The sequence below is a fragment of the Rana temporaria genome, chromosome 6 (genome assembly GCF_905171775.1).
Source record: "Rana temporaria chromosome 6, aRanTem1.1, whole genome shotgun sequence".
In the NCBI taxonomy this organism is placed as follows: Eukaryota; Metazoa; Chordata; class Amphibia; order Anura; family Ranidae; genus Rana; species Rana temporaria.
Window position 1 is genome coordinate 7,367,905 of NC_053494.1, and position 17,283 is coordinate 7,385,187.

Genomic DNA, 17,283 nt, shown 5'->3' on the forward strand with positions numbered 1-17,283 from the left:
TGCGTCACCCCGTTGGACTCAATCGTTTTTTTAACCGATAGGTGTGTAGGCACAACAGACCATCAGTCAGCTTCATCGGTTAACCGATGAGAACGGTCCTTCGGACTGTTCTCATCGGATGGAGTGATCGTGTGTACGCGGCCTAAGATTTACTCCAAGTTGACCTTTTGTTTCATTAGATCTTTAAGAAATTAACGTTCATACTGAGCTCATTTATTATTTACATTATAATTTCTTTTGTATTATTGAAATTCATTTTTTTTTTTTATTCGGACGTTCGGATGCATCCGAGTGTCCGAAAAATGCAAAATTCTGCCAAATTTTTTATTTTGTTACGAAACGAATTGCACATGTCTACACTATAATAAATATTTGCTTTTGAGATTAATACTGCTTTAGGTCGGGTTCACACTATTTACACATGCGGCTCACAGCATGGGTCCGGTACGTCACCGTTCACTGTTACAAGTCTGATTTCAGCTCCGAATTTTGGGCTGATTTCGGACCTGAAATGGACCAAAAGAGGCACAGGACCCCTGTGCAATTCTCACTGGAGCCACAGCAGAAATATGTGAACCGGCTCTATAGAGAGCCGGTCAAAAAAAAAAAAAGGCTTTGAAATCAAAGGAAATCCTGGCAGAGGCAATCCTAGGGACACCAGTTCCAGCCCACATATAGTAGGTCCCCCTAGCAATACACTAGAATTATAGCTAACTGATTAGATCTCTTGTCGTGTAGTTCTGGCTGCTGGGTTTGGATCCTATCTGAAACAATATCTTAATGAGATTTGAATGTTTTCCCTGAGTTTTTACTGGGTTTGCTTTCAGAACCCACCAACACAGGTTTCCTCCCTAATTATCTACAAAACATATGTGAGTGTAATGGGAATATTAGACTGTAAGCTTTTCAGGGGACAGGTGCTGAAGAAAATGTTTTTTTGTTTTAATGTAATATGTCAATGATATAAAGAAATAGCTTCCATAAGGTATAAGAAGCAAGTAGGTTGTTTAGAATATTTGATATGGTATACTTTTTAGGGATAGATACAACTTCCTTGTGCTTTAAATTGTGTAATTTTTCAAATAATCTTTAATTTTTTTTAGAGGAATATTTCTCCTGCAACATTTTGAAAAGACAAAGAGATTCAGAAGGTAAATACTTAAAAAAAAAAATTGAACCTATAATCAAATGACTGTCTCCTCTACACCCAATGTTTAGCCCAATTAAAAAAGTAAATCCTTTCCTGTACTGAAACTTCAGTAAACTTAGATAAAAAACTAAAGCATTTGCACATATGTTTTAGCTCATGAGATTAAAGTGGGTGTAAACCCAATTTATTTATTTTTTGATGTCACAGTGTACAGTATAAGATTTCCTATCATCTGTGCCCAGTCTTGCCACACAGAGTTAATCCAGCTCTGAGCAATCCTCTTTTATTGTTCAGTGAAATGAAATAAAACGGACTTACAGAGAAAAACCTTAGTCCGTTCCGCCCCCTTGCTGTGAGTGACAGGTTATTTACATATCTCATGCACTAGCCTAAGCCTGCGTACACACGGTCGGTCAAAACCGATGAAAACGGACTGAAGGACCGTTCCATCGGTCCAAACCGATCGTGTGTGGGCCCCATCGGTCAGTTATCCTTCGGTCAAAAAAAAGAGAACTTGCTTTAAAATTTAACCGATGGACTGATGGTGAGTATGCAAAAGCATCGGTTGAAAACCCGCACATGCTCAGAATCAAGTCGACGCATGCTTGGAAGCATTGAACTTCATTTTTTTCTGCACGTCATTGTGTTTTACATCACCACATTCTGACACAATCGTTTTTTTTAACGGACCGTTCTCATCGGATGGACCGATTGTGTGTATGCGGCCTTGAGACAGACACATCCTGTGTAAAAAGTTCACAATTCACATCCCCCTCCTCTCCCTTCCAGCTCTCCCAGGATTGGCTGCATTTACTGTGTTTTAACTGGATGTTTCTCATCATGGGGTGTGATCCACAGTTCAGTGTGATGAGGAAATGCATGTATAGTGCAGTGAAAACACAGAACAGAAAGCAGAATATACACAGACGAGTGATCTGATTTAGGTTGGATGTATCTAGTGAGAGCTGGGCAGAGAAGAAGCTCAAGTGATCTGATTGTTATATTGCAGTGTGTGTGTCTGAGGTCACCTAAACACAGTTGCAACATCAGGTTATTTACATATCTCATACACTAGCCTGGAGACAGGCACTATTTTTTTAATTACCACCCCCACTTTTCTGAAGTCATGTGGTTACTTGTCTGGATTTTGACTGGATGTTGGTGATCATAGCAGAATTTAGTGTAAGGAGAGTGTAGAGGTGGGCGGGGAGTCTACTGACATCACAACTCCACCCACCGAGCTCTAGACAACAGACCCACCCACAGAATCAGCAGTTTTTCAGTTCTTATAACAGACAGAGGGGAGACAATTGACAGGTAAGGATACATGCAGGAGGCGTCTATATCCTTATAGATCAGCACTATGGCAGGAGATTAGAAAGGATGAGAGCGGCTTTACATCCACTTTAAGCACACTCATATCTGGTCAATCAGTTTCTCTGTCTAAATTCAGATCGCCTAAAGAGGAGTACACACTTTAAGAAAATAGGGCGGAATGGAGGATAGAAATACTGTACAAAAATTCTCGTACGACAAAGGCTTTTTTTTTTTTTTTGCTATTTGTTTTTTCTGATCATGCGCAGTTTTTCGTATGTGATATTTCTCGTACGAAAACTGTGTGAAAACGGTACACATTAAATGAAAATTGTTCAATCTGTTCATACACAAGAAAAATAGTTTGTTGCTTTGGAATGTCGAATCGGATGTCGAACATTGTGTACATACGGGAATCGAACGATCGTACCTCATACTGAATTTTTCTTCCAATTTTCTCATTGTGTGTACCAGGCATTAGGCTCAATACAAATGAAGAGCAGAGATATTTCTTTGACCCTGCAATGTTTACTAGGTCAATGTGTTCATGGAATGGGAGATACAATGTTTTACATAAATTCACTTTAGACCTCAGTGATATATTTATTGACAAAAGCATAACTGGTTTATTACACTTTTTGACAGATTCATTTTTCGAAACTGAGAAGGAAAATGACACAGATGAGTTTAAAAGGTCTAAAAAATCAAAACTTGACGAAGAACTGGACAATAAAGAAGGTAAAAAAATAGTTTTTTAGATATACAGATGTTTTAACTGCCGTATTTATCGGGGTATAGCGCGCCCCCCGGCATATAACGTGCGCACCCCAAGTTTAGAGAGGTAAAAAAGAAAAAAAAGAAAAAAACGTACATTTTTGCCCTGCATCCATCGGCGGCTTTGTCCGGCGTCCGTCTGTGGCCTTGCGCGGGGTCCGTCTGCGGCTTTGGAGGTGTCCGTCTGCGGCCTCCATCCAGGTGTCCGTCTCCGTCCAGCGTGTCCGTCTGCGGCCTCCATCCCGGTGTCCGTCTCTGTCCAGCGTGTCCATCTCCGTCCAGCGTGTCCGTCTGCGGCCTCCATCCCGGTGTCCGTCTCCATCCGTGTCCGGTGTTCATTTTTGTATTTGGCGCAGAGAGGAGCCGGATTTCCTGTGTGTTCGGCTCCTATCGGCTCCTCTCGCGTGGCTGCGGGCGGAGCCGAGCGTGGCTGAGCCTAGCCGAGTGCGCAGTACACTCAGGTCGGCTCGGCTCTAGGCTGCGGTGGGCAGAGAAACAGCGGGTATCGGCGTATAACGCGCACCCACGATTTTCCCATTAATTTAAGGGGAAAAAAGTGCGCATTATACGCCGATAAATACGGTACTTACCGACCTGCACAGTTATACGTTGGCTCTTTGAAGAGGAATACCGTTGTTATGGCAGAAGTTAGCTGCCTCAACACCGGTATCCACTTCTTTAGCGGGTGATAATCTTTCAGATAAAAGTAGTCTCTGTGGTGGATTCGCTGCAAGATCACTTTTATCGGGGGCAGGAAAGGCCCCCCCTTCTGCTGCGCTCCAAGTGTCTCTGCCGCGTCCGAGTGTCTCCCATGCTTGGCTGGCTGACATCAGAAAACCGCTCACCCACACAATGCCATACACGATGTCTGCCATCTTTCCTGTACAGTGAAAACTGGGATTCACCCGTCAAAGGAACACCTCTCCAAAGTGCCAGACGCCATCGAATGTGAGAATTTGCCAACTCAAGTCGGTTACAATGATGAACTGCAGTCAGGTGGAGGCCCCAAAGAGGACGACAAGCATGCAGATGAGCTTCCCTCGGACAGTTTATGACAGTTTGTGCAGAAATTCTTTGGTTATGCAAACCGATTGTTGCAGCAGCTGTCTGGGTGGCTGGTCTCAGACGATCTTGGAGGTGAAGAAGATGATGGATGTGGAGGTCCTGGGCTGGTGTGATTACACGTGGTCTGCGGTTGTAAGGCCAGTTGGATGTACTGCCAAATTCTCTGAAATGCCTTTGGAGACGGCTTATGGTAGAGAAATTAACATTTAATTCAAGGGCAATAGCTCTGGTGGACATTCCAGCAGTCAGCATGCCAATTGCACGCTCCCTCAAAACTTGCAACATCTGTGGCAATGTGCTGTGTGATAAAACTGCACATTTTAGAGTGGTCTTTTATTGTGGCCAGCCTATGGCAATATTCATGCTGTCTAATCAGCATCTGGATATGCCACACCTGTGAGGTGGATGGATTATCTCGGCAAAGGAGAAGCGCTCACTAATACAGATTTAGACAGATTTCTGAACAATATTTGAGAGAAATAGGCCTTTTGTGTACATATAAAAAGTTGTAGATCTTTAAGTTCAGCTCATGATACATAGGGGCAAACACAAAAGTGTTGCGCTTATAATTTTGCTCAGTCTAGTTTGGGTAATGGAAGGTACTAGAAGGTTGTTAAAGGGGTTGTAAAGGATTTTTTTCCCCCCTAAATAGCTTCCTTTACCCTAGTGCAGTCCTCCTTCACTTACCTCATCCTTCCATTTTGCTTTTAAATGTCTTTATTTCTTCTGAGAAATCCTCACTTCCTGTTCTTCTGTCTGTAACTCCACACAGTAATGCGAGGCTTTCTCCCTGGTGTGGAGAAAGCCTCTTGAGGGGGGAGGGGGCAAGCAGGAGTGTCAGGATGCCCACTAACACACAGCTCCTTTCTCTGCAAAGTAGAGAGCGTCCTGACCCTTCTGCGCGCCCCCTCCCCCCTCAAGAGGCTTTCTCCACACCAGGGAGAAAGCCTTGCATTACTGTGTGGAGTTACAGACAGAAGAACAGGAAGTGAGGATTTCTCAGAAGAAATAAGGACATTTAAAAGCAAAATGGAAGGATGAGGTAAGTGAAGGAGGACGGCACTAAGGTAAAGGAAGCTATTTGGGGGAAATTCTTTCCTTTACAACCCCTTTAAACCCTTTTAATAATACTGGGTAAACAGCACAATGTCACCCTGCTCATTCAACACTACCTTGAAAAGGTTATACAGCAGGACAAACATTTCACAGAGGATGCACTAATTGCCACTAGCATATGGATTAGTCATTTTAAGAGGCAAAGTGGCACTCAAATTTGCGTGTCATCCTTGCGCAGGGGCCATGCTAATCTTCTCTGTATCGTTCGAATTTTAGTATATGTGCTGCCAAAGCCGTTTTTCATGACTTGAAAAATTCCATTTTTTAAAATGGTCATTAAAAACAATTGTGTGTGGGCTCCAGAGCATTTTTCTCGACGTGAAAAATGGGCATTACAATTTTTTTATCGCGTTTTTCACGTTGTCGTTTTTCACATTGTGAAAAATGGTCGTGTGTAGACTTTAACGACGGAAAAAAAGTGCGCATGCTCAGAAGCAAGTTATGAGACGGGAGCGATCGTTCTGGTAAAAGTAGCATTTGTAATGGAGATAGCACATTCGTCACGCTGTAACAGACAGAAAAACATGAAGACTGAAAAGCACGAATCGTCTCTCACCAAACTTTTACTAGCACGAAATCAGCAAAAGCAGCCCAAAGGGTGGCACCATTGGAATGGAACTTCCCCTTTATAGTGCCGTCGTATGTGTTGTACGTCACCGCGCTTTGCTCGAGCGTTTTTTTTCACGATCGTGTGCATGCAAGGCAGGCTTGACAAGAATCACGTCGAGAAAAACTTCGTTTTTTCTAGGACATTAAAAATGGTTGTGTGTACGCGGCTTAATATACAAATGTGCCAAAAATGAAAAGGTAGGCAGCAGCAACCGATGTCTGATCTGCAAACTGATAGACGTATGACCTCGCCCTTCACAAACATTTTCCTAAATGTCCTTGGGCCATGGATTATTGCTGCTCACAGGAGTCATAAAGGTTATGTGCAATAAAAGGTGGGTGGTCATGTTTCCTATCTAGGCGAGCAGTACACATAGAAATAATTGGGTCTATGGATTTATTATATTTTATAAACACTTTCCAATAATTTTTCACAATTTAGAGGGCTAGTAAAGCTCTTGAGGTCAGATTGTTGAATCAATTAAATCGGAGTGTGCAAGGATTTGGGGAGTATTAAAAAAGCCTGTTGAGCGCTATGTAATAAAAAATAATGTGAGTGGAGGTTCAGTAAGCTGCACTTATCACAAATGGGTGGCACATGGGAAAGGATCTTTGGGTTTTCTAAACACATATTGGACTCAATGCTCATGCACACTAATTCTGTTAATTTGACCAACAAAGTCTTAACCACCTGACAACCAAACTACCTATGGGACTTAATATCAATGTGCTTCCACCATTTATACAATACAACCTCATATAATTAAAATCATAATGTCTTTACTGGTACAAAAGATACTTAAAACAACACTTCAAAATAGTATTATAACAAATGGATGATTTGTTACAATGACTTCATCAGGAGAGGATACTTTTGACAGAGTGTAAATTTGCTTGATTAAAACATAAATCTCCATGAAGGCTAACACCAAGGCAGTAAGTATATCTCAGGGGTCATGGAGGCATTGGGTGTCCTGATTGGTAGAAGGCCCATGGTGTTTGGGGGAATTGGGACTATATACAGGAGAGGTATAAAGGGTTTGGCATCTCAGGAAATGGGACACACACATTTCAGGTGCCATTCTAGGACCACCGGATTAGGTTTAACCATACATTGATCTTTGGGTGTAATTCTTTGGCCTTTTAACCATCTGGCCTCCTTTGTTTTCCAACACCCCCTTTTTTGAGAGGGTTCTAATCCCCCCATGACCCCTACGGTATACTGCCTTGGTGTTAGTCCTCCTGGAGATTTTTGTTCTTAATCTAGCTGATTTAAACCATTTCAATAGTATCTGCTCCTGATAAGGTAAATTAAAATTCATGAAATGCATTGACAAAGGTGAAGTGTTTTTCCACCCGATAGAATGATATGAAAACATCTCTCTGGCCAGCCCGATGGAAATAATAGATTATTCTGTTGATGTACAAGTTGATAATATGTGAAACATCATGATTGTGCCAAAATAGCCATTTCTTTTTAATATTATTTTCAAGCGTTTTTAACTATCTTTTGTACCAATAGAATATAATATGACTTTAATTATGTGAAGTTTTATTTTATAAATGGTCATCAAGTGTATTTAGTTATTAGGGATGTTGGTACATCACCTGGTGTATGCACAGAGTGCTTTGCGTCACAATTCTTTTTGCATCTGTGCATTTCTGAATGCACAGCAACCTGCAAGAAAATGTATGCATTTCAATGCCTTTAGAAAATGTGCGGCAATGCGCAGTGCGCTTGTATCACCATTTGTTTGAATCTGCAAGTTTCCAAATGCATGGCAAGCAGCAAGAAAACATATGCTTTGACGTTTGCTTTGAAAATGCCTAGCAATGTGCAACACGCTTGCATTATTTAGGCATTTGCATCTGTGCATTTCCAAACGAGTGGCAACCGTCACAGAAAATGGCTGCTTGGCAGTGCTTTTCAAAATTTGTGGCAATGAGCTTCATGCTTGGGTTAGCATTTGTTCATATGTGAGCGATTCTGAATGCAAGATGCATGTTTATTGTGCATGTTCTAGTGCTACTTTGGGGCATTTATCATATGTAGGAAAGCCCATTTGCATGATTAGGCTTGAAAAACACGTAAAAAATGTGTGGGAATATGTGTTTCAACTACGCTGAGGTGTGAATGGAATGGGCTTGGGAGGATGTTTTTAGGCAGCAAGAATGACCAGGGAGGAGAGGTAAGGGTTAAAAAAAAAAAAAACACTGAGCCATCAAAGTTGCATAAGAATTATAGTCATGCTGGAAGTCACATGACTTTCATGTGGTGCTAGTGTGACCCAGGGCTGTCTATTCAATCCCTCCCAGAATCAGCACAGTGAGCTTTCCCAGCAGGCTGTGTATGTGTTTGTATATGAATGGCTTTCCTTCTCTAATAATGCTGTGATCTGTGTGGAGGGACTTTGGAGGTTTGGACTGTAGGTGTGACTGAATGTAGGATGTATTAGATCCCACCCACCATCAGAGCTGTGAAGGAAGTTACATCATTTACAGAGTCTGAGAGACTACTGAGGGGTGTGTTACAGACTATAGCTGCTGCAGAAACTCTATCAGCAGGATATACAGAGTGTCACATGACACAAAGCCACAACTAAACCCAGAACATCAGGGGATCTGCAGACAACAGAGCAACATGATACAGAGGTCTGATCTATGCTGGGATGGATCATTCCATTCAGTTCTAGTGAAAAGAAAGTTGCAGTTTAGCTTTAACTTGTTACTCTTTGTATATAGACTATGTATAACGAAAATTCATACAGATTTATAATAGCATTATAAGATCATGCACAAAAGTCTGGTGTCAATCCTACAGCTTTACAGAGATCACAGCATATATGGTCTCTGTAATTCACTGCTAATACTGTTACTTTGTAGTTCACAATATTTATAGTCCCATATACAGTAAGTATCCTTCAATGTTCATTCCAACAGCATATAAAGAATAAGGCAAATGGGTTGATTTACTAAAACTGGAGAGTGCAAAATCAGCTGTGCATGGGAGCACTAATGTCCTTTTAAGCTTTGACAACAAAACATGGAAGCTAATTGTTGTCTGTGTAGAGCTGCACCAGATTTTGCACTCCAGTTTTAGTATTTCGACCCCAATATCTTCATGCAGTGTCCCCAGTCTCTAAATTCCTCCTTGGGACTTGCAGATGCTCCAGTGCATAAATGCAGAAGGCAGGAAAGGGTTTCGCCTAACTTGGCACAGGGTGTGGCTTCCTGTGCCAAGTTGGATGGGGATCTATTAATTCAAGGGGAAGCAATCAATGGAAGTGGAGCTGAGGATTTCCTGACACAAGGATGTAGTCCTTAATGCATTTTTGGGGGGGACAGTTTCTATCATTTTTATTCAAAGGCCAGGAGAAATATCTGTTGGTAAAAAACATATCTTATGTGAAAGCGGAAGTAAACCCATCAATTTAACAGTAACATTTCTGGTATGTGCTGGAAATGTAACACTCCTATTGGTTGTGCTCTCAACCAAACTGTCAAACCATCCAAAGGCTGGTGTCATAACTGATCACATGTTTAGTATCATCGCAGTTGTAGATTGAACAGAGGCCAAGATGGCAGCTTCCTTGGCTGAAAAGGATAGGGGGGTTTACTTCCACTTTTAATAAAATAATCATGTCATCACAGAAATGTGTAGGCCACCATTGCTGACCTTCTGAACATACGAATTGCCATGATATCTTTAGACCAGGGTAATGATCTAGAATGTGGATGAAATGAAATATGGTCACAGTGGCAAAACTTCTGATGTGCAAATGTGTTCACGGTGAGCGAATAAAAAGGTGTTAAGGCCATGAAAAGGATATACAGAGTGTCACATGACACAAAGCCACAACTAAACCCAGAACATCAGGGGATCTGCAGACAACAGAGCAACATGATACAGAGGTCTGATCTATGCTGGGATGGATCATTCCATTCAGTTCTAGTGAAAAGAAAGTTGCAGTTTAGCTTTAACTTTTTACTCTTTGTATATAGACTATGTATAACAAAAAAATCACACAGATTTATAATAACATTATAAGATCATGCACCAAAGTCTGGTGTCAATCCTCCAGCTTTACAGAGATCACAGCATATATGGTCTCTGTAATTCACTGCTAATACTGTTACTTTGTAGTTCACAATATTTATATCAAGATATCAAGATGCTAGCATATTCAGAATGATATTTACAATGCCCCATTTTCATTTAATGAAATGCTTTTTCTTTTGACTGGGTTATATAAAATGCATGAGCACAAGCTTGTGAAATTTGACAGTGAGAAATAAAATTCATCATTGTACGGGCTGTTATGTACTTGTTTGAAAGTTTAGAAAAGCAAGTTACTTGGAATGTGGGTGAGAAATCAAAAAGCACAGTGCTACACATTATTTTCAAAAATGTTATAAACTAAATTGTATAAGATTTTTTTTACCAGATTTCTCTTACAGAAATGTTCTTATACCTTTTGACATAAGTTTCTTATGCATTTGTATAACCTTCTCTTGATTCTATTCTACAGATCTGTTATTTCTTGTGCGAAAAATTAGAAGACCTACTTATGCAAATTATGCTGAGAAGGAACAAGCGTTCTATGTTCTGAGCAAATTGATGGCCTTGGAAAGAACTGCCAGGAACTATATTATTCCCGAGATGATTCAGAAGTCAGAAGAAGATATGAATTTTGACACTGACATAGCCGAGTCATCTAGTGCTGCTAATCCTCTTGATGTTCTGTGTGATATACACAATTCGTGCACAAACTACATTAGCCAGCAAGAAATTATAACAAAAATGTCCATGTGTCAGTTTGCCATCCCCCTGCTGCTCCCCCCATCTGGTGACAATTCACATTGTACCTTCATGTTGTGGGCAATGAGAGACATTGTAAAAAGATGGAGACCACAGTCATTAGCACATTTAAAAGGATTCAGAGAAGACAATCTGGTAAATATTTGTATGCCTATTTGTTCATTTGTCAGACTAGGATCATGCAACTTATCAAAGTCTAATCTCCTCAATCATGTTCTCAGTCCTGCCCTGCAGACCCATAATTTTTTTGTACATCGGGATATGGATGGTGGGAACATTATGAAGAGAAGTTCAGATGGATTGGTAGAGATAAGCTGGTATTTCCCTTCTGGCCAGAAAGGTATAGATGTTTTTAGTGAACCCATAGCTATCACCAATCTTCGAGGGGACCTGGAATCTCACAACCAACAGCTCCAATTCTTATTATCTATTTCAACGGCCATGTTCATATTTGTTGAGAGCATACACGAAGAACAATATCAAATTCTTTCTGGTTTGTCAGAAAAAAAAGACACGCATTTTTTTTTAATTATCAATGGAAGCAATAAAAAGCCAGGAAATGATACACTAAAATACCTGAACAAAGTATCAGACAAGCTAAAACTGAAGAAAATGAATGTAATAATTAAAAATAAGAATGGGAATGACTCACAAATTGCATCACAATTGCAGACAGCAATAAAATATTTAATTACAAATGATGCAAAGAAGCTAAGTTTGCAGAAAATTGCACACATGGAGATCTGTAACAAATTAAATATTGTAGTAGATGAAGACTTTTGTGAATCAGCAAAAAGAAAAGCAAAGGAAATTACAGATCAGATAAAAGACATAACACAATTTAAAAAGGAAGACATGAAACTACAAGGAGACCTCTGGAGACAACTGACTAAAGTAGAAAAGGAATTGTGCAGACTGAAAGAACTTGGTGATAGAGATCCAGAAGAATATAAATCACAGCTCCAATCTGAAATACATCACCTCCGGACAGAGCAAAGATACCAAACTCTGGCTGATAGCATTAAAAAATTTGTACAAACAATGACAGTGAGCTCTTCCCCAGAGAAGCAACTTTTTATAAAATGGTTAAAAATGTATCTTGATGAATCTGGAAGAAATAATCTTTCAATGTTACAGGCAGAGTACAGAGACAAACAGAATAACTTGTCTGTTAATGCAAGTGAGCTAAAAAACATAGACCAAAGGATAGCTGATAGTAGTTTAGGTGTTGAGAACTTCCTACGTGAGTTGGGACAATTTTATGAAGCAGCACAGTACATGGAAGAAAAAGGTCAAGATACAGATGGAATACATAGTAAACTTCCCAAAATAGCTTCAGGTATTTTACTTGATGGATATCCATTAGAACTGATAGATGGAGATACTTCCAACATCCCCCTGCAATGGATAACTGATGTCCTAAAAGAAACAGACATAAAAACAGGAGGAAAATGTAGAATACGAGCAATAGCTGTGCTGGGAGTTCAGAGCACTGGGAAATCCACTCTTCTGAACACCATGTTTGGTTTACAGCTACCGGTGGCCAGCGGAAGGTGTACAAGAGGAGCCTTCATGACACTTCTCACTGTAGAAGAAAACTTTCAGAAGGACCTGGGCTGTCAGTTCCTTTTGCTAATTGACACTGAAGGGTTAAAATCATTGGAACTGGCCTCCCTTGATGGTAGCTATGAACATGATAATGAGATTGCAACAGTGGTGGTGGGGTTGAGTGATATTACCATTGTCAATATGGCCATGGAAAACACGGAAGAGATTAAGGACATTTTACAAATTGTAGTTTATGCTTTTCTGCGAATGAAAGAAGTAGGAAAGAAACCAAGCTGCCAGTTTGTACACCAGAATGTGAGTGATGTGTCCGCTCATGTGAAAAACCAAAGAGCCAGACAGAAATTTCTTGAACAGCTTAATGAACTGACAACAATTGCAGCAAAAACAGAGAAAAGAAGTGATGTAACTTGTTTTTCTGACATTATTTACTGTGACCTTGAAGCACACTCTTGCTACATCCCTGGCCTGTGGCATGGCATACCCCCCATGGCTTCAATAAACATGGGTTATAGTGAGACTGTTCAAGAATTAAAAGAATCCATAATTAACACTCTGCAATCCATGCCTGGAAAACCCCAAACTATCTTGGAGTTCACTGAATGGCTAAAAAGCTTGTGGAATGCTGTGAAACATGAGAAATTTATTTTCAGCTTCAGAAATCGGTTGGTGACCGAAGCCTACAACCAGCTCTGCATGGAGTACTCAGACTGGGAATGGAGATTCCAGAAAGGTGTTCATCATTGGATGATAAAAACTGAGACTTTAATCTACAATCTGTCATCTGATAAACTAGGGGAGACATGGAACACCATTCTAAATGAAATTAAGCAATTGTTGGATAATGAGGAGAGAAACATGTTACAATCACTTGAGAATTACTTTGAACGTGACTATAACAACGCTCATCTCTTGGACATGTTCAGAGGAGACTTTTTCAGGAGTGTGAACTTCCTCGGGAAAGAGCTGGAAAATACTCTGATTGACAAATGTGAGAAAACAATGCGCATCCAAAGAGAAAAATTTGAAATCCAAGCCATGCAAGAGAAATACATCAATATGACTGAGGTAAAAGTGGCAGAAATAATGGAAGAAAAACGAAGGAACACAAATGATATCAGTCCAGAACAACTAGAGGGAGAATTTGACATGATGTGGAAAAGTGCTTTAGATACATTACGGCTAAGTAAACTGGAGAGACAGAATATTGAACAAATCATCATTCAGCAGCTGAAACAAGACATGAAGCATGATGAACAGGCCCTCAAAAAGTTGGATAACATTACAAGCTTTGCTGCATATGAAAAGGAGTTTAAAATTGACGAAGAACACCAATTAAGCCAATCTAGGGAGGAGCTAACCCTTATGCAAAATCTGGCTTGCTCTTTACTCCATGAATGCAATCATTACGTTTCTAAGTGTGCTAATACCAGGGAAAACTTCAATGAAATATTGTCCCAAGAACTGCTAAAAATTATAAATAGAAGTTTGAATAACCAAGAAGATAGACATTTCAGTATGACCATAGATTTCAATATGGATCTAAAGCTTCATATTTTGGGAAGTGCTGCTCCTGAATTTCAGAAGATGCACAATGACTTTGTCCAAAGAAATGATCCCAGAAGCTGTCTGGAAAAGCTGAAACCAGAATATTTTTCTATTTTCCAAAGTAGGTTTGAGAAAAGAAAAGAATGTCAACGGCGAGCCAAACAATTTTGTGAACTGTGTTTGAAGCCGGCAATCATTGATCACATCAACAGACATCTTGGAAAGGAGATAGTGGAGGAGATTTTGCAGAAAGGAGGGCCATGGGAATTTAAGAGTCATACTGTGTTTCAGAGCGTGTTGCTTGAAGAATTATTGCAAAATAAATCATGTGAAGAATACATAAATTATATCAACTTCTATGAACTTTTTGTTGAAAAATGGATTTCCCAGTACATTCTTAAACATTATAATGGCCAAAGAGATATCCAAGCTTTGCAATTAGGCATCTTACAATCATTGACTGAGACAATAATGCAAGCTCTGAAGAATTTAAGTACTGCACAAGTCAGTAGCATGTCAGCATTTTTAGCCAAATTTTGCGATATTTTGAAAAAAGATCTGGTTATTTCTCAGAATAATTTGAAAGTTGTCAATTTTCAAAGTAATGTTGATGTAGGGAAGTTTATTAATGACATTGAGGCATTTATTCCAGACTTACAGGAGGTACTACAAATGGAAATGAGCTCAGCAAGTGTCAGTTCTGTTCTTTTACAGCTGAACTTGAAGCCTCAGGAGGAACTGGCCAAGAAGGTGATTGGCTGCGGCAAGCAGTGTCCGTTTTGTAAAGCCCCCTGTGAGGCTGGAGGAGCTGATCATAAAGAGCATTTTGCTTCAATACATCGACCAATAGGATTAGCACAACATAAAAACGAACAGACAGAGGCTCTGGACCATACAATATGTTCTACAAATGTCATCTCCAATAGGAGATTCAGGAATACTGACACCAACTGGAAACCCCATCCCTACAAAGATTACCAGGCGATTTACCCAGACTGGGTCATTTACCCCAACACAACTGCTGATGGCTCTGATTACTGGAAGTTTGTTTTTACAAAGTTCAATGAATCTCTTGCAGAAAAGTATAAAGCCAAACCAGCAAATCCCCCCGAAGACTGGTACAGGATAACTGAGGATCAAGCTCTAAAAAGCTTCAAGACAGCATTAAATACTCATGAAAAAAATAGCTAAACACAGAATATAAGAATAAAATCTGTCATGTTAAAGTGGAGGTTCACTCAAAATCACAACTATATTGCAACACAACCGCTGCAATATGTACACTCATCAAAAGGCACAATTTTTTTTTTCTATATGTAAATACCTTGTATTTGCCTTTCATAAAGTGACTTCCGGGATTCCCCTCCCGCGGGAGTAGGCGTTTCCAAGTTTATCCCCGGCGCCGCAATGCAATGTGGGACTTTCTGGGAGCACAGTGCTGCAGCTCTATCCCCGTACTGAGCCGTGTCATGTTTATTTAGATTTGTGCATACCATCACAAAGGGGCGTGAACTTTCAATGACGCCGCCCGTTGTGATGGCAACCTTTTAGTTTACAGCCCTAAGCGCAGGCGCGAGAATAAGCAGTGAATGCTGGGAGCTGAGCATTCCCCTCTTCCAGGAAATGATTGGTTGTGGGCTTCACAATGCCCACAAGCAAAATGGAAACTTCCGGGAATGGATTTTAAAACTCCTTCTTTACGAGGAAAACGGACAGCGGATACTTGCAGGGACTAACCAAGTGAGTGTACTTTAGTATTGGTAAACCCCATTAAATTCGAAAAAATAAAAAATAAAAGTTTGGCCACGGAACCCCCGCTTTAAAGATTTAAATGAAACAAACAATAACCCAGCTGGTTCCCCAGCAATTATGTTGTATCTCAGTTTTCTTGAAGAATAACTCCACTTTTATTGAGCAAAAACAAGCTCCTTTGGACGATCTATGTACAGTACACTGCAAAATGTTAACAAACTTTGTAGTGGAGTCCTATCTTTTGTTGCTTTGAAGAAATAGCTGTTTAATTTCACAAGACTGATTAAGAATGGGAGAATTTATTTCATTATAATCACCTGGTGAACTCTGTGTTCTGATAAGGAACGTCACAGTGTCTGCATCCCTTTAGAAGTAATCAACTCCTGGGGACTATCTCAGCAAAACTAAAATTCCTGTTGCAGGGGATGCTTAAAATCTGACATATCTTACTGAAGACTTCTGGAAAAATCAGTGAGCCAATCACACAAACAGGAAATTACATTTTTTGGAGATTTTCTGTACACCAATTATGTACAGAACACCTTAAGGTTGCCACATTGCATTGAATGTTACAGTAAATTACAGCTGCTGTAGACAGAAATAAAAGGAATTGTTTGTATAATATTACAATGTTGTATGTGTTATATTATATTTTAATTTGCTATATGTTTTCATCAATAGTGGCACTACCCTTTAGACCCCTTTCACACTGAGCTGCCCATAACGTCGGCGGTAAAACTCCGCTATTTTTACCGCCGACGCTATGGGCGGATTTGCGTTGCATTTTTACCCCCCGCTAGCGGCCAAGAAAGGGTATAGCCGCGCTGTCCCATTGTTTCCAATGGGCAGCAGCAGTGAAGTGGTTGAGGAGCGATAAACACACCGCTCCTTCTCCGCTCCAAAGATGCGGCTAGCAGGACTTTTTTTACCGTCCTGCTAGCGCACCGCTCCAGTGTAAAAGCCCTCGAGCTTTCACACTGGAGACAATGGAGCAGCTTTTTAAGGGGGATTCCAGGTTCTATTTTTAACGCTATAGCGCCTACAATATGCTCCAGTGTGAAAGGGGTCTTAAGGATAGACTCCAGGTAAACAGTTGAATCACAGACGAAAAAAATAAGCGTCTCCAAAGGGATTTGTATAGGGACGCTATATTTAGTAAATTAGTCCTGAGATTTACGTATAATAATAATTCATGATTAAAGAGCTACATTATTTGTGTGACATTTCAAAATATTTTTATTCTGCAGATACTTTGATTTCTACCTGTAGTAATGTAGAGACACGTTCATTTTGTTGATCAGAATTGTTACGTAGTGCATTGATGTCACTAGTGTGCAGTACAACACTTTCTCCAAACGCACCAGTGCCTTAATCCAGCCCTTGGGGTACTATTTCTCCCATCGATCCAAGACACTGTTCTGTCAACTTACATCAACTGTAGGGACTAATTTCTCCCACTAACCCCAACAATAGGGCACTATTCCTCCCAACGATACAAAGACGGGGCACCATTTCCTAAAACCAAATATGGTGATGCATACTCCCACTGGTGCCAGGAAAATTCCACTCC

General features: G+C 40.2%; 1 protein-coding gene and 1 non-coding gene across 2 annotated transcripts; one reads left to right on the forward strand and one right to left on the reverse strand.

The window, feature by feature from the left end:
• The first annotated feature begins 881 nt into the window (after window positions 1–881).
• On the forward strand, window positions 882–16,340 carry LOC120944332 (interferon-induced very large GTPase 1-like). Its single transcript, XM_040358385.1, has 4 exons — window positions 882–897; window positions 3,110–3,202; window positions 4,127–4,285; window positions 10,558–16,340. The coding sequence occupies exons 1-4, from the start codon at window positions 882–884 to the stop codon at window positions 15,150–15,152; spliced, it is 4,863 nt and encodes a 1,620-aa protein (XP_040214319.1). The 3' UTR covers window positions 15,153–16,340.
• On the reverse strand, window positions 5,553–5,655 carry LOC120944566. The gene has a single exon (XR_005750428.1). It is a non-coding gene; the product is annotated as a U6 spliceosomal RNA (small nuclear RNA).
• Window positions 16,341–17,283: the final 943 nt, after the last annotated feature.

Excerpts from the sequence above, each read along its gene's own strand:
- LOC120944332 (XM_040358385.1), top strand. Across the intron at positions 3,203-4,126 it reads AGAACTGGACAATAAAGAAG|TGAAAACTGGGATTCACCCG; the intron begins GTAAAAAAATAG and ends TTTCCTGTACAG. Across the intron at positions 4,286-10,557 it reads AGATGAGCTTCCCTCGGACA|ATCTGTTATTTCTTGTGCGA; the intron begins GTTTATGACAGT and ends TCTATTCTACAG.